Below are 23396 nucleotides of genomic sequence, written 5' to 3' on the forward strand. Positions count from 1 at the left end.
TAGGGGTTGATTGTATCCGGCTCTGGCCACGGGTGTACCGTCTACAGTGCCTGCTATCCTGCTGGAGAAGTACCACCTTTTTCGGCCGGATAGAAATCGCATTGACTGAGATTTTGAGACCAACCAAACCTTAATCTAACCGTGTCTCTCACGGCCTCACTTAAACTAATTGTACATATATACGGTTTTAACAAACAGAAAGGGAGATTTGTTGTTTTGTTTTGTGTGGGATTTGATCACCTGAAGCGGCTCTTACGGCCGTAAATCCGAAGTCGATGTCCGCGTGCCGATAGCCAGACAGCCATTAGAGGTGTAACGGTTCTATTATTACATAAAGTATGGTGACAAATAAACACAGACACTAAGATACTATATATATATTTGGTCGAATATCCAGAAGTATACACAGGTGATACTTTGGTGTGAGTTAAGCGCACTGAGCGTCGGTACAGTATCTCGCAAGTGTCTGCTCTAGACCACACTTGAAAGTAGACTAGCCAATGTTCGCTACACCGCTGCTTATATGCTCGGGCAACACCTCACCGTGTTGCCCAGGCAACGCCTCACCTCATTCATCTCCAAAGGTTGACAGGAATATTAACAATGCATTTGGAGCGAGTATATTATTGGGATAATCTACTCGCTACAGAACTCCCCCTCCCAGGGGATGAAAGGAAAAATACTTAATCAAGGAACTTAGCTGGTCGGCGAATTGTACGCCCTGCTCGCGTTACATAACCATCAAAGTTAACTTCCTCCTCTTCGCTGATGTCATCTAACTGGGGTCGTAGGGTGGGAGGTCGCACAGGATCGTCCGTCGTCGCTGTATCAGGTTGTGGTGCGGCTGGTAACTGGGGTTGTAGGGTGGGAGGTCGTACAGGATCGTCCGTTGTCGTAGGTAGCGGTGCTGCTGGTAACTGTGGTCGAAAAGTGAACTGCGTAGTCGGCGGATGTGTTTCTGGATTTAGCAGTGTCGCAGACGTTGAGACGAAGCCTGGAGCAGAGCAGAGAGCCGAGTAAGGCCGGAGTCGTGGAGCTCTATGTGGGAGAGCGTGGCGGCTCGATTGAGAATTGTGAGTGTCTGAACTCGGGGAGCGAGAGCGTGGCGGCTCGATGCGGTCGTAGTCTGCTGTCTGCTCTGTGTCGAAGCTGTAGCGTCTTGGGTTGTTGGTGGAGCATTTAGATCCGGGGCACTAGCTCGGGCACCAGGACACTAGGAGGTAATGTAGGCACGTAGTTAGGACAACGAGGGAATCACTGCTAGAGCTGAATTGTCCTGGAGGCGACGAAGAGTCGGAAACGCAAGCTGTAAGTCCTGTACTGCGCAAAGTGCTTGAGTCGGCAGAGTATCAGAATGCAGTGAACGTGTAGATGAATCTGACGAAAGAGCAGCTTTCGTGGGCGCCCCTGTAGAACAAGCAGTGCCCTGGCAGCGACGGAGAGTCGGCAGGACAGGCTGTAGATCCCACATTATGTAGTTACTGATGAAGCTGTCAGATGAGTGAGTAGTGATCGTGGAGCAGCAAGCCGTAGTAGATGAAAATGCAGAGACGATCGCGATGAAAATCATAGCTGTGGCAAAGGTGTTGGCAACGTTCCATGACAGGTGGCTGCGGTCCACAGCAAGCAGCAGCAGTGGAGGTCCAGTGAGAGTCCATGTTGTAGTCCGTCGTGGCTGAGTATCGTCGAAACTCTCTGGGGTCACCAATGTAACGGTTCTATTATTACATAAAGTATGGTGACAAATAAACACAGACACTAAGATACTATATATATATTTGGTCGAATATCCAGAAATATACACAGGTGATACTTTGGTGTGAGTTAAGCGCACTGAGCGTTGGTACAGTATCTCGCAAGTGTCTTCTCTAGACCACACTTGAAAGTAGACTAGCCAATGTTCGCTACACCGCTGCTTATATGCTCGGGCAACACCTCACCGTGTTGCCCAGGCAACGCCTCACCTCATTCATCTCCAAAGGTTGACAGGAATATTAACAATGCATTTGGAGCGAGTATATTATTGGGATAATCTACTCGCTACAGAGGAATGTAATGTGTCGAATCACAGCAATTAGCGGTCGTTTAGCGAGTGCGTAGTTATTCCGTGACGTGGATCTATCGGGTGGATTGAATTGGAAATGTGTAGTGGCGACGATTGGATGGGAATTGAAGTGTCGATTAGGTAGAGAGTTTCCAAAGCAAATAATTCACAAAAATATTTCGTAAATTTTCTTATTCTCTTCCAACACCAAACTCTTGGAGCTCTGAAGCAATTGTTTATATAATAATTACCTACAAATTGACAATAGTTAGGCATTCCAAAATGGAGAAAATTAATGTTTAAGGAGAATTTGATGATTTATGTGAGGAGAAGGGACGGAGGATATATTGATAACTGAGAAGAAGGGAAGGGAGACTACTCAAGCCACTTGGGGACGGTCAGGATATTGAACGCCGACCTGCATGAAGCGAGACCGTCGCTCAACTGTCCAGCCCAAATGATCGGGAAGAAGAGGTTGACGGTGTCAGCACGCGAGTGTGTCCACAGTGTGTCCAGTGTTAGAAAGGCGGGGCCCAAGAGCTAATAGCTCGAACCTTCAGGCACAAATATTAAACACATAAGTATGTCCGCGCTCATATGTGCTCACATATAAGTGTGTATTTACTATTTGTATCTGCAGAATCGAGCTCTTAGCTCTTGGTCCCCGCCTTTCTAATCAATTAATGCTTTCCTCTATTATATCTACTACATATATTCACCTCTAACACACACACACGTCCCCGGGAAGCAACCCGTAGCAGCTCTCAAACTCCCAAGTATCTATTTACTACTAGGTGAAAAGAGGCATCAGAGTGAATGAAACTCTGCCCATTTGTTACCGCCTCCACCGGGAATCGAACGCAGGACATAAGAATTACGACCACCAAAGCGCTGTCTACTAAGCCGCGAGGACCCCTCCAAGCCTCGTATGTGTGTGTGTGTGTGTATGTGTCCACATGTGTCCGCAGAGAGGCAGGAAGAGAGTTAAGAGGATGACATAAAGAGACACATTTCCTTGACAAAGTGCCACTAGCGGTCTGACAGGAAATTAGAGAAAAAGTTGCACTTTTCAGGATATTTGTTGCAGTAAGAAGTTTATTCCTGGCGTATTGCCAGAGGGATATCTGGCCTGGGGGGATATCTTGTCATCCCTGCCAGAAGGATATCTGGCCTATGGGATATCTGTTTCCTACAACACAGGCACAACATGACTCTGGATTATTTACAAACACAAACACACACACACACAGCCCACATTTAACCCCCTCACCTTGTGACCCCCTAACACCTTCCCCCATCTCCCTCTTCCCCTCTTCTACCCCAAACCCCCCACCTACCCCCGATTCCCCCCTAACTAATATACCCTCTCTTCCACTCCCAGCACCCATGCTCCATTCTCATCTCAGCTCTCCGCCCTCAGTATCCCTCTTCCCCCCAACCTCTCAACCTCTATCTGACTCTCAGTCTCACTCTATTTCTCAACCCCCCTATGCTATTCAGACCCCTAACTTTCAGACCCATTATGCCCTTCCTACCCCCCTAGATGCCCAGACCCCATTCGCCTACCAGGCACCCCCCTAGCACCCCCCCCACTCACCCCCACAGCCCCCACTTGCCCCCCAGACACCCCCCAGTTCCCCCCAGACCCCTGGTGAAAGGGGGAACTCTGACACCCGAGTTTCCAAGAAGAGTCTCAAGGTTTGGTACACCAATGCTGATGGGGTAGCCAATAAAGCAGAAGAGATAAAAGAAAGAGTTAGTGAGGCAGACCCAGACATAGTGGCAATAGTGGAAACTAAAATAAATGGCATGATCTCGGATGCAATCTTTCCAGAGGGGTACCAGGTGATAAGAAAAGAAAGGACACAGAGACAGGGAGGAGGAGTGGCACTACTAATAAAGCGGAAATGGAAGTTTGATGAGCTGGAAAATCCGGGTACCAATGAAAGCACAAGCTTCATACATGGAACTCTGACAGTGGATGGGAAGAAGATTGTAATCTTGATACTCTACAATCCCCCACCAAACAGTAGAAGGCCCAGGCAGGAGTACGAGGACAGCAACAAGACATGTATGGATGAACTGCAGAGGGCAGCAACTTTAGCGCATAGAATGAGAGCGAAGCTGCTGGTCATGGGGGACCTAAATCACGGAGAGATAAATTGGGAAACGAGGAATCCCCATGGCGGGGAGGAGACCTGGGGAGCGAAGCTGGTAGACGTTATTGACAGGAATTTCCTAACACAGCATGTGAAAGAAGATACTAGGGAAAGAGGAGGGGATACGCCCAGCCTATTAGATCTCATTATCACTCAGAATGTAGAAGACATCGAGCAGTTGGAACATGAAATACCACTAGGAGCTAGTGACCATTGTGTCCTAGTCTTTGACTACATGATGGAGCTTAAAATTGTGACCAAAGGACAAGAGGTCCGGGAAAGGAGACTTGATTACAGAAAAGGGGACTACAGAAGGATAAGGGACTACCTGGGAGAAGTGCAGTGGGAGAAAGAACTTAGAGGAAAAACAGTGCAAGGTATGATGAACCAAGTCATATTGAAATGCAAGGAGGCTGAAGATAGATTTATTCCAACAATAAAGGAAAAAAGCAGGAGGGAATATAATAACCCATGGTTTAATAGACAGTGTCAGGAAGCAAAGGTGAGAAGCAGGAGGGAGTGGAGGAAGTACAGAAGACAAAGGACAGAGGACAACAGGATTAGATGTAACAGAGCTAGGAATGATTACATTAACATAAGACGAGTGTCGGAAAGAAATTATGAGAACGATATTGCAGTCAAAGCGAAAAAGCAACCAAAATTACTACATAGCCATATAAGAAGGAAGATGTCGGTAAATGACCAAGTGACAAGACTGAGGAAAACAGAAGGGGCATATACAGAAAGCGACAAGGAAATCTGCGAGGTACTGAATGCAAAATTCCATGGAGTGTTCACAACCGAGCCTGAGCAGCTCCCATTGTTAGAAGAGATTACCCAAGATGAAAGACTATCGGATATAGAGGTGACAGCAGAGGATGTAATGAAACAGTTGACAACACTGGATGCAAATAAAGCTGTTGGACCAGACAAAGTATCACCGTGGATACTCAAAGAGGCAGCGCAGGCTCTCAGCGTGCCTCTGGCAATGATCTTTAATGAGTCACTTATGTCGGGAGAATTGCCCAGTTGCTGGAAGGAGGCAAATGTCGTACCGATTTTCAAAAAGGGTGATAGGGAGGAGGCACTTAACTACAGACCCGTATCACTGACAAGCATCCCCTGCAAAATACTTGAAAGAATAATTAGGCTAAGACTTGTTGAGCACCTGGAGAGCATTGGGTTTGTAAACAAGCACCAACATGGGTTCTGGACAGGGAAATCATGCCTAACAAACCTTTTAGAATTCTATGATAAAGTAACAAGGATAAGGCAGGACAGAGAAGGCTGGGCAGACTGCATATTTCTTGACTGCCAAAAGGCCTTTGATACGGTACCGCACATGAGACTGCTATACAAACTTGAGAGGCAGGCAGGAGTAAGCGGAAAGGCCCTAGTATGGGTGAAGAACTACCTAACAGGAAGGAGCCAGAGGGTAATGGTAAGGGGCGAAAAGTCGGACTGGCGAACAGTAACAAGTGGAGTACCTCAAGGATCGGTGCTGGGACCAATCCTCTTACTAATTTACGTAAATGATATGTTTACAGGAGTGGAATCATACATGTCAATGTTTGCAGATGACGCAAAATTAATGAGAAGAGTTGTGACAGACGAGGATTGTAGGATCCTCCAAGAGGACTTAAACAGGCTGCAGAGATGGTCAGGGAAATGGCTACTGGAGTTTAACACCAGTAAATGTAAAGTTATGGAAATGGGATCAGGTGACAGGAGACCAAAGGGACAGTACACAATGAAGGGGAACAGCCTACCTGTAACGATTCGAGAAAGAGACCTGGGAGTGGATGTGACACCTAATCTAACTCCTGAGGCACATATAAATAGGATAACGACAGCAGCGTACTCTACACTGGCGAAAATTAGAACTTCATTCAGAAACCTAAATGAGGAAGCTTTTAGGGCGCTTTACACTGCCTACGTGAGACCCGTCTTAGAGTATGCCGCGCCATCATGGAGCCCCCACCTGAAGAAACACATAAAGAAACTGGAGAAGGTTCAGAGGTTTGCGACGAGGCTTGTCCCAGAGCTACGAGGGATGGGATATGAAGAGCGGCTGAAGGAACTGAACCTTACGACACTAGAGAAAAGAAGGGAGAGAGGAGATATGATAGGGACATATAAAATACTCAGGGGAATTGACAAAGTGGAAATAGATCAAATGTTCACACGTAATAATAACAGAACGAGGGGACATGGGTGGAAACTGGAAACTCAGATGAGTCACAGAGATGTTAGGAAGTTTTCTTTTAGCGTGAGAGTAGTAGAAAAATGGAATGCACTTGGGGAACAGGTTGTGGAAGCAAATACTATTCATACTTTTAAAACTAGGTATGATAGGGAAATGGGACAGGAGTCATTGCTGTAAACAACCGATAGCTAGAAAGGCGGGATCCAAGAGTCAATGCTCGATCCTGCAAGCACATATAGGTGAGTACATATAGGTGAGTACACACACACACACACACACACACACACACACACACACACACACACACACACACACACACACACACACACACACACACACACACACACACATGTATTCCTCCAGAGAGACATGACGAGGGAGGAGAGAGCCGTGGCGGCAGAAGCAAGGAAGAGGCGCAGGGCGAGAGGGGAAAACCAGGAAAACACAGCTCCCAACACAACACCCCCAGAGGCGAGGGGGAAACCCACAACCAGCTACCCAGTAACACCAGAGGGGAGGACAACCCCACCACCCTCCTCTGCAAAGAAAACCCCCCTACCCCAAACCCTCCCTGCCCCCAGTCAAATGTTCAGCCAAATCTCCCTCCCCCCACACCCAATCCCCACCCTTCTACCCTTCCCCTCCTCCCGCCGAGTCCTCCCTCCCCCCCCCTTTCCTTTCTCTCCTCCCTCCCCTTTCACCCCATACCCTCCCTGTCCCTCACCCTTCACTGGATTCCCCGCCCCTAATCCCAGTATCCTCTGAGACCCTGTTATCCATCTCACAGGTCCTCACACCCATGGAACAGCTTCCCCTACCAGCAGAACACTCACCAAGCAGGCGATTTGAGAAGGGACAGAAGAAAGTGAGCCTCAAAGCAATGTACACTAACATAGAGGGAATTACAAATAAAGCAAATGAGCATGGAGAACGGGTACTAGAGGAAAACCCAGACATAATAGCCCTCACAAAAACGAAGCTAACGAAAACGATAACAAACGCAGTGTTCCCACAGGACTATTATGTTATGAGGAAAGAGAGGGAAGGAAGAGGTGGTGGTGGTGTAGCTCTGCTGGTAAGAAAAGGCTGGGATTTTGAGGAGATGGTTATTCAGGGCTGTGAAGGTTTCAGTGACTACATAGCAGGTACCATAGCAAATGGAGGGGACAAAATTATAGTCGTAGTCATATATAATCCACCACCAAATGACAGAAGACCCAGACAGGAATATGATAGAAACAACATGGCCACCATTAACATAATAGAAAGAGCAGATCTGGACTACTAATTATGAGAGACTTCAACCATGGGAAGATAGATTGGGAAAACAGAGACCCGCATGGAGGACCAGAAACATGGAGAGCTAAGCTGCTGGACGTGGCAACAAGAAACTTTCTAAGCCAGCACATCAAGGAACCAACGAGAATAAGAGGAGAAAATGAACCAGCAATGCTTGATTTAATATTTACCCTAAATGAGTGGGATATAAGGGAAGTTAAGATGGAAGCACCCTTGGGAATGAGTGACCACAGTGTATTGAACTTTGAGTACCTGGTAGAGCTAGGAATTTTCTCCCCCAAAAAAGAACTAAGGATCAAAAGGCTGGCATACTGAAAGGGGAATTATGAACAGATGAGAAGTTTCCTAAGGGAAATACCTTGAGACACAGACCTCAGAGATAAGTCTGTACAGGGTATGATGGACTATGTTACCCAAAAGTGTCAGGAGGCAGTAAACACGTTCATCCCGGCCCAAAGGAAAAAGTCCGAGAAGCAACAGAAGAATCCATGGTATAATAGGGCATGTATGGAAGCCAAGAAACTGAACAAAAGGGCGTGGAGGAACTTCCAGAATAACAGAACACCAGAAAGCTGAGAGAGATACCAGAGAATCAGAAATGATTACGCAAAGGTGAGAAGAGAAGCAGAGTAAAGTTTTGAAAATGATATAGCAAACAAAGCCAAGACCGAACCAAAGCTACTCCACAGTCACATCAGAAGGAAAACAACAGTGAGAGAACAAGTATTGAAACTTAGAACAGGCGAGGAAAGGTATACAGAGAATGACAAAGAGGTGTGTGAAGAACTCAACAAGAGGTTCCCGGATGTCTTCACAATAGAACAAGGTGAGGTCACTGTGCTAGGAGAAAGGGAGGTAAACCAGGCGGCCTTGGAGGAGTTCGAAATTACGAGAGAGGAGGTCACAAGACACCTGCTGGATCTGGATGTTAGAAAGGCTGTTGGTCCAGACGGGATCTCACCATGGGTACTGAAAGAGTGTGCAGAGGCACTTTGCTTCCCACTCTCTATAGTGTATAGTAAGTCACTGGAGACGGGAGACCTACCAGAAATATGGAAGACGGCAAATGTGGTCCCAATATACAAAAAGGCCGACAGGCAAGATGCACTGAACTACAGACCAGTGTCCTTGACTTGTATACCATGCAAGGTGATGGAGAAGATCGTGAGAAAAAACCTGGTAACACATCTGGAGAGAAGGGACTTCGTGACAAATCGCCAACATGGGTACAGGGAGGATAAATCTTGCCTGACTGGCTTAATAGAATTCTATGACCAGGTGTCGTAGAGTCAGCAAGAAAGAGAGGGCTGGGTGGACTGCATTTTCTTTGATTATCGGAAAGCCTTTGACACAGTACCGCATAAGATGCTGGTACATAAGCTGGAGAGACAGGCAGGTGTAGCTGGTAAGGTGCTCCAGTGGATAAGGGAGTACCTATGCAATACGAAGCAGAGAGTTACGGTGAGGGGTGAGACCTCCGAATGGCGTGAAGTCACCAGTGGAGTCCCACAGGGCTCTGTACTCGTTCCTATCTTGTTTCTGATATATGTAAATGATCTCCCGTGGGTATCGATTCATTTCTCTCAATGTTTGCGGACGATGCCAAAATTATGAGAAGGATTAAAACAGAAGAGGACTGTTTAAGGCTTCAAGAAGACATAGACAAGCTGATGGAATGGTCAAACAAATGGTTGTTAGAGTTTAACCCAACCAAATGTAACGTAATGAAGATAGGTGTAGGGAGCAGGAGGCCAGATACAAGGTATCATTTGGGAGAGGAAATTCTTCAGGAGTCAGAGAAAGAAAAGGACTTGGGGGTTGATATCACGCCAGACCTGTCTCCTGCAGCACATATCAAGAGGATAACATCAGCGGCATATGCCAGGCTGGCCAACATACGAACGGCATTCAGAAACTAGTGTAAAGAATCATTCAGAACTTTGTATACCACATATGTCAGGCCAATCCTGGAGTATGCAGCCCCAGCATGGTGTCCATATCTAGTCAAGGATAAGACTAAACTGGAAAAGGTTCAAAGGTTTGCCACCAGACTAGTACCCGAGCAGAGAGGTATGAGCTACGAGGAGAGACTACGGGAATTAAACCTCACTTCGCTGGAAGACAGAAGAGTTAGGGGGGACATGATCACCACATTCAAGATTCTGAAGGGAATTGATAGGGTAGATAAAGACAGGCTATTTAACACAAGGGGCACACGCACTAGGGGACACAGGTGGAAACTGAGTTCCCAAATTAGCCACAGAGATTTAAGAAAGAACTTTTTTAGTGTCAGAGTGGTTGACAAATGGAATGCATTAGGAAGTTATGTGGTGGAGGCTGACTCCATACACAGTTTCAAGTGTAGATATGATAGAGCCCGATAGGCTCAGGAACCTGTACACCTGTTGATTGACGGTTGAGAGGCGGGACCAAAGAGCCAGAGCTCAACCCCCTGAAACACAACTAGGTGAGTACACACACACACACACACACACACACACATACACACATACTCTCTAAGGGGCCTCGTAGCCTGGTGGATAGCGCGCAGGACTCGTAATTCTGTGGCGCGGGTTCGATTCCCGCACGAGGCAGAAACAAATGGGCAAAGTTTCTTTCAACCTAAGTGCCCCTGTTACCTAGCAGTAAATAGGTACCTGGGAGTTAGTCAGCTGTCACGGGCTGCTTCCTGGGGTGTGTGTGTGTGGTGTGGAAAAAAAAAAAAAAAAAAAAGTAGTTAGTAAAAAAACAGTTGATTAACAGTTGAGAGGCGGGCCGAAAGAGCAAAGCTCAACCCCCGTAAAAACACAACTAGTAAACACAACTAGTAAACACACAGAAGATCGTAAGAAAAAAACTGTAACACATCTGGAGAGAAGGGACTTCGTGACAAATCGCCAACATGGGTTCAGGGAGGGTAAATCTTGCCTTACAGGCTTGATAGAATTCTACGATCAGGTGACAAAGATTAAGCAAGAAAGAGAGGGCTGGGCGGACTGCATTTTCTTGGATTGTCGGAAAGACTTTGACACAGTACCGCATAGGAGGCTGGTACATAAGCTGGAGAGACAGGCAGGTGTAGCTGGTAAGGTGCTCCAGTGGATAAGGGAGTATCTAAGCAATAGGAAGCAGAGAGTTACGGTGAGGGGTGAGACCTCCGATTGGCGTGAAGTCACCAGTGGAGTCCCACAGGGCTCTGTACTCGGTCCTATCTTGTTTCTGATATATGTAAATGATCTCCCAGAGGGTATCGATTCATTTCTCTCAATGTTTGCGGACGATGCTAAAATTATGAGATGGATTAAAACAGAAGAGGACTGTTTGAGGCTTCAAGAAGACCTAGACAAGCTGAAGGAATGGTCGAACAAATGGTTGTTAGAGTTTAACCCAACCAAATGTAATGTAATGAAGATAGGTGAAGGGAGCAGGAGGCCAGATACAAGGTATCATCTGGTTTGTTTTGTTTTGTTTAGTTCATTTATTATGCACCCCATACCCATCTTGTGGGCGGTAGTGGAAAGGGTTACAGAGGCACATAAAGGGGTCAGGGACTGAACCCCACAATTCATTTAGCTAAGCAAGTTACAATCTTGATGAGCTACTTACAAAATTCAATATAAGCCATCACATCAACAATGGGTTCGAGATCGATCACAATTACAGGTTCTAAATTAAGCAACTGACATATGTGGAGAGCTAGTGTAAAAATTTATGTTTGTCCTGCACACCGCCCCCCATCCAGTGGGCAGCGGTGGATAGGTTACAATCACTTAGTTACTACCTACAGTTACCGCATAAGAGGCTATAATCTGGGAGAGGAAATTCTTCAGGAGTCAGAGAAGGAAAAAGACTTGGGGGTTGATATCACACCAGACCTGTCTCCTGCAGCACATATCAAGCGGATAGCATCAGCGGCATATGCCAGGCTGGCCAACATACGAACGGCATTCAGAAACTTGTGTAAAGAATCATTCAGAACTTTGTATACCACATATGCCAGGCCAATCCTGGAGTATGCAGCCCCAGCATGGAGTCCATATCTAGTCAAGGAGAAGACTAAACTGTAAAAGGTTCAAAGGTTTGCCACCAGACTAGTACCCAAGCAGAGAGGTATGAGCTACGAGGAGAGACTACGGGAATTAAACCTCACTTCGCTGGAAGATAGAAGAGTTAGGGGGGACATGATCACCACATTCAAGATTCTGAAGGGAATTGATAGGGTAGATAAAGACAGTCTATTTAACACAAGGGGAACACGAACAAGGGGACACAGGTGAAAACTGAGTGCCCAAATGAGCCACAGAGATATTAGAAAGAACTTTTTTAGTGTCAGAGTGGTTGACAAATGGAATGCATTAGGAAGTGATGTGGTGGAGGCTGACTCCATATACCGTTTCAAGTGTAGATATGATAGAGCCCGATAGGCTCAGGAATCTGTACACCTGTTGATTGACGGTTGAGAGGCGGGACCAAAGAGTCAGAGCTCAACCCCCGCAAACACTACTAGGTAAGTACTAGGTGAGTACACACACACACACACACAAGCACACACAGTATATATTCCAGCCATCCAGCCTTTGGCTGGATGGCTAGAATATATACTGTGGAATATATAGTATATATATATATATCAACCATTATAGAGCCAACAAAACAACACAAACAGTCCGGCTGGGACCACCCTCTAGTGGAAAAAGTAGCTGATGCCATGCTCAGCGCCGCAACATCAGACAAGGAGAAAGCCCGCCTCAGAGCAGTGCGTGCCCCCCATGCAGGAGACTTCCTCCTGGCAGTACCCATGTCAGCAATGGGCACGCGCCTAGATCCAGAATCCCTTCGTGTAGCAGTGGCCCTCCGCCTTGGTGCCCCAATTCACACTGAATACAAGTGTATTTGCAACAGGGTGGAAGCAGACCAATACGGACTGCATGGGTTGCATTGCGGAAGCACAAAGGGCTGGCATGCAAGACACAGCGAGGTCAATGACATCATCAAGAGAAGCCTCGTCTCAGCTGGGTGCCCAGCGGAGAGAGAACCTCGCATCCTAGGGGTCCAAAACCCGGATTTCCCCGCACTTCGCCCTGATGGCATCACCATATACTCATGGAAGGAGGGTAGACAGTTGGTGTGGGACTACACATGTGTATCCACCCTGGCTGACACCTATGTACACTTCGGAGCTGATCAAGCAGGTGGGGCGGCCAACCACAGGGAAACAGCAAAATCACTCAAGTACAGGCGACTGGAAGGTCAATACCTCTTTGTTCCCATTGCGTCTGAGACGCATGGCCCATGGGGCAAGAGTGCCTTGGGATTTCTCAAGGAATTGGGTTCCAAGCTCACTGACGTCACCAGAGACCCAAGGGCTTCCAGTTTTTTGTTTCAGCGTCTCAGTGTGGCGATCCAGAGGGGAAATGCTTGCTGCGTCCTCGGTTCCTGTCCAGAAGCGGAGGAGCTTCAAGAGATCCATAACCTTTAGGCATTTGTCTTGTATGTTTTGTAACCTTTAAATACACAATAAAGGAAAAAAAAAAAAGGGAAGGGGGTGGTAGGAGAAAAGCACACAGAAACTGTATTGGAGGGGACCTACATTCCCTCCAAAGCGTTATGTGTGGTTTCCTCCGAGGCTATGGGTCCCCCTTCTTCCAGCCAGAGGTGGTACTCCCTTCCCTATATTTTTATATATATATATATATATATATATATATATATATATATATATATATATATATATATATATATATATATATATATATATATATATATATATATGTATATATATATATATATATATATATTAGTATATTTTGGTAGCAGTCCTTCCTGTAGACATATATTATTAAATATGACAGAAAAAGTAAGATTAATAATTCTAACACGAATTTTCTCAATGTTTCTTATATTTTTTTTTCATTGTTGATGGTAACTGAAAAATCAATTCTCCAAAATTCATTTTTATTTCTAGTCTGACGCGACACTTGACCGCGTTTCATAAAACTTATTACATTTTCAAAGACTTTAGTTTACACACACACAACTATAACTGAAACAGAGTTTAAACATCTTCGATTTTATACCTGCATTTGGGTGAGATTAAGTGTTACAACAGTTTTGGATGAGGTGAAAACAAACTTTCAACACAAGACAGAACACGAAACAATGGGTATAATATTTTGTAAGTAAAGGGAAGAATGGAAGTAACTGTAAAGGGCCTATTGGCCCATATTTCTTGATGCTTCTATATTGGTGTGGAGTCTTGAAGTGGGTAGAATATAGTTATGCATTAATTGGCTGTTGATTGCTGGTGTCGACTTCTTAATGTGTAGTGCATCGCAGATATATAGCCGCCTGCTATCGCTGTATCTATCGATGGTTTCCGTGTTTTTTTGTTAAGACTTCTTTGGTGATGGTCTGGTTGTGGGAAGAGATTATATGTTCCTTAATAGAGCCCTGTTGCTTATGCATCGTTAATCGCCTCGAAAGATATATATATATATATATATATATATATATATATATATATATATATATATATATATATATATATATTATATATATATATATATATATATATATATATATATATATATATATATATATATATATATATATATATATATATATATATATATATATATATATATACATATGTCGTACCTAGTAGCCAGAACGCACTTCTCAGCCTACTATGCAAGGCCCGATTTGCTTAATATGCCAAGTTTTCATGAATTAATGTTTTTTTTTGACAACCTAACCTACCTAACCTAACCTAACTTAACTTTTTCGGCTACCTAACCTAACCTAACCTATAAAGATAGGTAAGGTTAGGTTAGGTAGGGTTGGTTAGGTTCGGTCATATATCTACGTTAATTTTAACTCCATTAAAAAAAATTGGCCTCATACATAATGAAATGGGTAGCTTTATCATTTCATAAGAAAAAAATTAGAGAAAATATATTAATTCAAGAAAACTTGGCTTATTAGGCAAATCGGGCCTTGAATAGTAGGCTGAGAAGTGCGTTCTGGCTACTAGGTACGACATATATATATATATGTCGTACCTAATAGCCAGAACGCACTTCTCAGCCTACTATTCAAGGCCCGATTTGCCTAATAAGCCAAGTTTTCATGAATTAATGTTTTTTCGTCTACCTAACCTACCTAACCTAACCTAACCTAGCTTTTTTGGCTACTTAACCTAACCTTACCTATAAATATAGGTTAGGTTAGGTTAGGTAGGGTTGGTTAGGTTCGGTCATATATCTACGTTAATTTTAACTCCAATAAAAAAAATTGACCTCATACATAGAAAAAAGGGTTGCTTTATCATTTCATAAGAAAAAAATTATAGTAAATATATTAATTCAGGAAAACTTGGCTTATTAGGCAAATCGGGCCTTGAATAGTAGGCTGAGAAGTGAGTTCTGGCTACTAGGTACGACATATATATATATATATATATATATATATATATATATATATATATATATATATATATATATATATATATATATATATATATATATATATATATATATATATATGTATATATATATATATATATATGTCGTACCTAGTAGCCAGAACGCACTTCTCAGCCTACTATGCATGGCCCGATTTGCCTAATAAGCCAAGTTTTACTGAAATAATACATTTTCTCTAATTTTTTTATTATGAAATGATAAAACTACCCATTTCATTATGTATGAGGTCAATTTTTTTTTATTGGAGTTAAAATTAACGTAGATATACGACCGAACCTAACCTAACCTATCCTTATAGGTTAGGTTAGGTTAGGTAGCCGAAAAAGTTAGGTTAGGTTAGGTAGGTTAGGTAGTCGAAAAAACATTAATTCATGAAAACTTGGCTTATTAGGCAAATCGGGCCTTGCAAAGTAGGCTGAGAAGTGCGTTCTGGCTACTAGGTACGACATATATATATATATATATATATATATATATATATATATATATATATATATATATATATATATATATATATATATATATATATATATATATATGTATATATGTATATATATATATATATATATATATATATATATATATATATATATATATATATATATATATATATATGTCGTACCTAATAGCCAGAACGCACTTCTCAGCCTACTATTCAAGGCCCGATTTGCCTAATAAGCCAAGTTTTCATGAATTAATGTTTTTTCGTCTACCTAACCTACCTAACCTAACCTAACCTAGCTTTTTTTGGCTACCTAACCTAACCTTACCTATAAATATAGGTTAGGTTAGGTTAGGTAGGGTTGGTTAGGTTCGGTCATATATCTACGTTAATTTTAACTGCAATAAAAAAAAATTGACCTCATACATAGAGAAAAGGGTTGCTTTATCATTTCATAAGAAAAAAATTATAGTAAATATATTAATTCAGGAAAACTTGGCTTATTAGGCAAATCGGGCCTTGAATAGTAGGCTGAGAAGTGAGTTCTGGCTACTAGGTACGACATATATATATATATATATATATATATATATATATATGTCGTTCCTAGTAGCCAGAACTCACTTTTCAGCCTACAATGCAAGGCCCAATTTGCCTAATAAGCCAAGTTTTCATGAATTAATATATTTTCTCTAATTTTTTTCTTATGCAATGATAAAGCAACCTATTTAATTATGTAAGAGGTCAATTTTTTTTTATTGGAGTTAAAATTAACGTAGATATATGACCGAACCTAACCAACCCTACCTAACCTAACCTAACCTATCTTTATAGGTTAGGTTAGGTTAGGTAGCCGAAAAAGTTAGGTTAGGTTAGGTTAGGTAGGTTAGGTAGTCGAAAAGCAATTAATTCATGAAAACTTGGCTTATTAGGCAAATCGGGCCTTGCATAGTAGGCTCAGAAGTGAGTTCTGGCTACTAGGTACGACATATATATATATATATATATATATATATATATATATATATATATATATATATATATATATATATATATATATATATATATATATATATATGTCGTACCTAATAGCCAGAACGCACTTCTCAGCCTACTATGCAAGGCCCGATTTGCCTAATAAGCCAAGTTTTCCTGAATTAATATATTTTCTCTAATTTTTTTCTTATGAAATGATAAAGCTACCCATTTCATTATGTATGAGGTCAATTTTTTTTTATTGGAGTTAAAATTGACTTAGATATATGACCGAACCTAACCAACCCTACCTAACCTAACCTAACCTATCTTTATAGGTTAGGTTAGGTTAGGTAGCCGAAAAAGTTAGGTTAGGTTAGGTTAGGTAGGTTAGGTAGTCGAAAAACAATTAATTCATGAAAACTTGGCTTAATAGGCAAATCGGGCCTTGCATAGTAGGCTGAGAAGTGAGTTCTGGCTACTAGGTACGACATATATATATATATATATATATATATATATGCCGTACCTAGTAGCCAGAACTCACTTTTCAGCCTACAATGCAAGGCGCCATTTGCCTAATAAGCCAAGTTTTCATGAATTAATATATTTTCTCTAAATTTTTTCTTATGAAATGATAAAGCAACCCATTTCATTATGTAGGAGGTCAATTTTTTTTTTATTGGAGTTAAAATTAACGTAGATATATGACCGAACCTAACCAACCCTACCTAACCTAACCTAACCTATCTTTATAGGTTAGGTTAGGTTAGGTAGCCGAAAAAGTTAGGTTAGGTTAGGTTAGGTAGTCGAAAAGCAATTAATTCATGAAAACTTGGCTTATTAGGCAAATTGGGCCTTGCATAGTAGGCTCAGAAGTGAGTTCTGGCTACTAGGTACGACATATATATATATATATATATATATATATATATATATATATATATATATATATATATGTGTGTCGTACCTAGTAGCCAGAACGCACTTCTCAGCCTACTATGCAAGGTCCGATTTGCCTAATAAGCCACGTTTTCATGAATTAATTGTTTTTCGACTACCTAACCAACCTAACCTAACCTAACCTAACTTTTTCGGCTACCTAACCTAACCTAGGTTAGGTAGGACAGGTTAGGTTAGGTTAGGTAGGGTTGGTTAGATTCGGTCATATATCTACGTTAATTTTAACACCAATTAAAAAAAAATTGACCTCATACATAATGAAATGGGTAGCTTTATCATTTCATAAGAAAAAAATTTGAGAAAATATATTAATTAAGGAAAACTTGGCTTATTAGGCAAATCGGGCCTTGCATAGTAGGCCGAGAAGTGCGTTCTGGCTACTAGGTACGACATATATATATATATATATATATATATATATATATATATATATATATATATATATATATATATATATATATATATATATATATATATATTTAAGGCACAACTCTCCTAAACACGAGAGTTAAGTATACAACTTTAGAACACTTTCCCACCAGGAGACTCGAACCCTAGCCAGCACAGAAGCCTTCCAGCAACTGGCAAAACAGGTACGCCTTAACCCTCTCCACCACCCGCTCAGACCCTTAAAGAGATGGTAATTTCGGAGTATTTAAATACCCCAAAGATCAATACCTCCCAAGAGCACCAGAGCAAGTGAGGGGTCATTTAGACGTTAATTTCATCAAGTCCCTGTTAATATGGGAAGACACAGTGTCTCTGCTTAAGGCACAACTCTCCTAAACACGAGAGTTAAGTATACAACTTTAGAACACTTTCCCACCAGGAGACTCGAACCCTAGCCAGCACAGAAGCCTTCCAGCAACTGCCAGTTGCTGGAAGGCTTCTGGCAGTTGCTGGAAGGCTTCTGTGCTGGCTAGGGTTCGAGTCTCCTGGTGGGAAAGTGTTCTAAAGTTGTATATATATATATATATATATATATATATATATATATATATATATATATATATATATATATATATATATATATATATATATATATATATATATATATATATATATATATATATATATATATATATATAATAGTAATAATATTATAATAATAATATATATAATAAAGCCACTATATTGCGTAATAGTGGCTTTAGGCATTGTATGTACTAGCTCTACCTATAAGTCAAACAATCCTTGTAAATATTTATTGTATGTATGTACCTTACCTAAATAAAATTGTATTGTATTGTATATATATAAAACGGCAGATATATGTGAGAAACCGAATACATTTTTCTCGTTATCAATGAATCTCTGATTGAGAATGGTATTGAAAAACTAGAGCAAACTCTTTGATGTTCACATTCCTCTATATTCTCCCCCCCTTCCCCCCCCCCCCTCTTCCCCATTACCCTTTGGATTTATCTTTATTGAGTTTTCTCTTTGTTGTGTCACCCTGTGTTTGTCAGCACTCTGCGTGTCAGCACTCTGAGTGGCAGCACTCTTGAGTGTATCAGACACGTGCCACTCAGGACAACCAAGGTTTTAATCTCACACTCAGGACACTTATCCCACCTGTTTGGGTAAACTCACCTTAACATCTTCCATACCTCTCGTTTCTACGGGCTCACCATAGGCTGTGCTACTTGGAACTTTTTGTTCCAAGTAGCAAATCTTAAACAACAACAGCAACAACCTCCCGTTTTCTTTCCAGGAATGTTGACCAAAAGGTTCTAAATACGACCTAAACACAGGAGAGAGGGTAATGACCCATAAACAAGGCCGGATGAGTGACCAGTTTACGAGAATATTATCCCGTATCCGGCCGTTAATGCCGGTCTTAATGACCTTCTCGGTTATATTTCCGATTGCTGAAGTGATTTGTTGAGTCACAAACAGCTTGGAAGGGAAATCACCGGTTGATTGAAAGTTGTTGATCAAGTTTGCAATATATTTTTGCAACTGTTTCGTCAGGTTTTCAGCAGGATATTGCTGAAAAATGATATATTGCTATATAATATATTGCTAATATATTGATATATATATTTTCGTTGCTGTTATTTATTCTTAGTAGTTTATAGCTTCTATCTGCTCTTGTAACTAGTTTAATCATTAAGTTCGGAATATGTTTTATTTATTGTTTAATGACGAGATTAATATTGTTAAGGTTAACGTGCTCTAATCAGTGGCTTTTCAATTTTATGTTAGTGATTGGTTAGCTTAACTGCTCATTCAATCATTGTATAATTACCAAATTAATTGTTTTCATATTATGAATAAATTATAAAAAAAATGTTTTTTGGTCAATTTGAGGCAATCTTTCTATTCCTTAGTTTGTCTAAATATAAGAGGAAATGCAAAAGAGCTACAGATGGAGAGAGAGAGAGAGAGAGAGAGAGAGAGAGAGAGAGAGAGAGAGAGAGAGAGAGAGAGAGAGAGAGAGAGAGAGAGAGAGAGAGAGAGAGAGAGAGAGAGAGAGAGAGAAATAATGAATAACTCTAATTATGCATCAAGAACGACATACAACAATACAAAGTACCGAGAAGTCCTTAACGAGCCAATTACCAAGTGAACTAGTCCTTTACCTTAGACACAAGATTAACGACCACCTCACAACGATGACAGACAATTTCCCAGCGGGATCCGAACAGCTATAACGAGATCCCCTATCCAGGAAAACCCCGTGTATAAAGCCATGTTGATGCAATTCACGTATGTGAGACCCACCTGTGCTGCACCAGGTGTTTATGGGGGGATGATGATAAAGGCGGCAAGAGAGGGGGATGTGATAATGGAGTAGTTGAGAGAGATGAAGAGACGGGTGCGCCACCTGGAGTAGAAGGTCTTGATTAAAGAGGAAGACGCCGTCAGGTCGATACAAGGTAGAATTGGAGTTAATTACCAGTCGTATTGTGCCTCATTTGTCTCATCGAAGGATGGGAAAGGTTTTAGGGGGGGGGGGAGGGAGACGGGCGATGCTGTTTTCTCATTTCTGTTATCAACCCCCCCGTCTCTCTCTCTCTCTCTCTCTCTCTCTCTCTCTCTCTCTCTCTCTCTCTCTCTCTCTCTCTCTCTCTCTCTCTCTCTCTCTCTCTCTCTCTCTCTCTCTCTCTCTCTCTCTCTCTCTCTCTCTCTCTCTCTCTCTCTCTCTCTCTCTCTCTCCCTATTCATCTCTCTTCCTCTCTCTATCTCCCTTTCTCAATCGCTCTCTTTCACGTAATGCTTTCGTCTTTCCCCTTGTCCCCCTTCCACCTCTCCCTTGCCCCTTCCACCCCTCCCATCCCCAAGGCTCCCAAGAACCAAGGGCGTCAATATGATGGCACGACTCTTTGGCACAATTTATATCCTTGGTAAGTACTCCAAGGAGCTGCGTCTACAGCCAAAGGGAGGGGGTTGTGGGGTGGGGGGAAGGGCGTTGGCTGGTCTGGGAGCATGCAGCTGAAGTCTTCTCCTCTTAAGGAGGAGGAGGAAGAGAGGTAAGGGGAAAAGCGAATGTTTCCTAAATATATGTGACTTGAGATGTCTGTTTATATCAAGTCCTGTTGGTCTTCAGTCTTAATACAAGCTATGCTCCGCCTTGCTGTATTGTGTGTATGTATGCTCCGCCTTGCTGTATTGTGTGTATGTATGCTCCGCCTTGCTGTGTTGTGTGTATGTATGCTCCGCCTTGCTGTATTGTGTGTATGTATGCTCCGCCTTGCTGTAGTGTGTATATATGCTACGCCTTGCTGTATTGTGTGTATGTATGCTCCGCCTTGCTGTAGTGTGTATGTATGCTCCGCCTTGCTGTAGTGTGCATGTATGCTCCGCCTTGCTGTAGTGTGTATGTATGCTCCGCCTTGCTGTAGTGTGTATGTATGCTCCGCCTTGCTGTAGTGTGTATGTATGCTCCGCCTTGCTGTAGTGTGTATGTATGCTCCGCCTTGCTGTAGTGTGTATGTATGCTCCGCCTTGCTGTAGTGTGTATGTATGCTCCGCCTACTGTATTGTGTGTGCGTATGCTCCGCTTGTTGCAGTGCATGTTGAACAGTCATTCGGTGAACATTGAACAGTCGTCCAGTGGGGGGATTTAACTGCGTCACATAATTGGTCAAAAATTTTCAGTGACAGGTTAATTGTGATTATTTATTCACTATCAACATTGAGGTGCGTGCAATGGTACCGGGTGCAAAGGTGCGTTTATTGTCTCATTATCACCTATGCAAGGTGGGGTCCGGTCGGTAATTATTGGTAAAATACCAGGTTTAAAAATATGTATTTAATGATATTTGCTTTTCAGGCCATTGGTAAGAGGTGTATCATGTACCCGCGTTGTACCGTACTTGGTGTACCTTGTTGTACCGTACTTGGTGTACCTTGTAGCGTACTTGGTGTACCTTGTTGTACCGTACTTGGTGTACCTTGTAGCGTACTTGGTGTACCTTGTTGTACCGTACTTGGTGTACCTTGTAGCGTACTTGGTGTACCTTGTAGCGTACTTGGTGTACCTTGTAGCGTACTTGGTGTACCTTGTAGCGTACTTGGTGTACCTTGTAGCGTACTTGGTGTACCTTGTAGCGTACTTGGTGTACCTTGTAGCGTACTTGGTGTACCTTGTACCGTACTTGGCGTACCTTGTACCGTACTTGGCGTACCTTGTACCGTACTTGGTGTACCTTGTAGCGTACTTGGTGTACCTTGTAGCGTACTTGGCGTACCTTGTACCGTACTTGGCGTACCTTGTACCGTACATGGCGTACCTTGTAGCGTACTTGACGTACCTTGTAGCGTACTTGGCGTACCTTGTACCGTACTTGGCGTACCTTGTACCGTACTTGGCGTACCTTGTACCGTACTTGGCGTACCTTGTACCGTAATTGGCGTACCTTATACCGTACTTGGCGTACCTTGTACCGTACTTGGCGTACCTTGTACCGTGCTTGGCGTACCTTGTACCGTACTTGGCGTACCTTGTACCGTACTTGGCGTACGTTGTACCGTACTTGGTGTACCTTGTTGTACCGTACCTGTGTACCTTGTTGCACCGTACCTGTGTATCATTGTACTACTCCTAATGTATCCAGCTGTACCGTAGTTTGGCCCTTTACTGTACCGCAGTAACAATCACGAACGAGGAAACGAATGGGTGCTTTGCTTTGATGTCCATAGGGAATGGAAAGGATGGGGGAGGTAGAGGGATGGGGAGATGAAATTCAGGAAGAGGATGCGGGTGTAGAGAGAGAGGAGGTTTGAAAGTTCGGTGGCCTGTCCACCATGGGTTGACATTTTTGTATGTGTTGTTTGTTTGCGTATGTGTTATGTTGGGTTGTCAGTACATTGGCTGGGGGGGCTAGTGTTTGTGACCTTGTTGGTGTCCTAAAGCACTAGAGCCGATGGAGTTGGCTGAAGGAGGCTAATCTTAGAAACATCAGGGTAGTTACACTTCTGACGCCACGACAAATGGTTTTTTGGTTTTATATTTTTTTTTGTAGGTGTTTTATTTATTCTAATTTTTTTTTTTTTTTTTTATTATTATTTTTTTTTTTTTATTTATTTATTTATTTATTTTTCTTTTTTTTTTCTTTCTTTCTTTATTCTTCATTTGGTGTAGATTGGGTCCGGGATGGGCCACTCATCTGGGTCGTCTGGCAGACCGCTTAGTATCTGAGGGCTTGGGAAGGCCTCATCATGGATATGTCTGATCACTTTTTGTTGGAGAGTGATTCTTCTGGTTCTGTGTGGTGGTTCGTGGATCTCGTAGTCGCTGGTGGTGTTTTCTGCTACGAAGGGATCTTCTGGGTCTGGGACATACATGTTCTTCATACGACGAATGGGTGCCTCTCCT

General features: G+C 42.5%; 1 protein-coding gene across 1 annotated transcript in view; it reads right to left on the minus strand.

Annotated features, from left to right (window-relative positions):
- The window catches only part of LOC138370729 (uncharacterized), an 85437-nt gene that overhangs the window by 57142 nt on the left and 4899 nt on the right, over positions 1-23396 (minus strand). Inside the window, exons 2-3 of the mRNA XM_069335327.1 lie at positions 21879-22586; positions 19376-19564 (exon numbers count right to left, since the gene is read on the minus strand). Coding sequence (XP_069191428.1) covers positions 19376-19564; positions 21879-22586 — 897 coding nt within the window. The remainder of the gene's footprint in view (positions 1-19375; positions 19565-21878; positions 22587-23396) is intronic.

This window comes from Procambarus clarkii, chromosome 33 (assembly GCF_040958095.1).
Source record: "Procambarus clarkii isolate CNS0578487 chromosome 33, FALCON_Pclarkii_2.0, whole genome shotgun sequence".
NCBI lineage: Eukaryota > Metazoa > Arthropoda > Malacostraca > Decapoda > Cambaridae > Procambarus > Procambarus clarkii.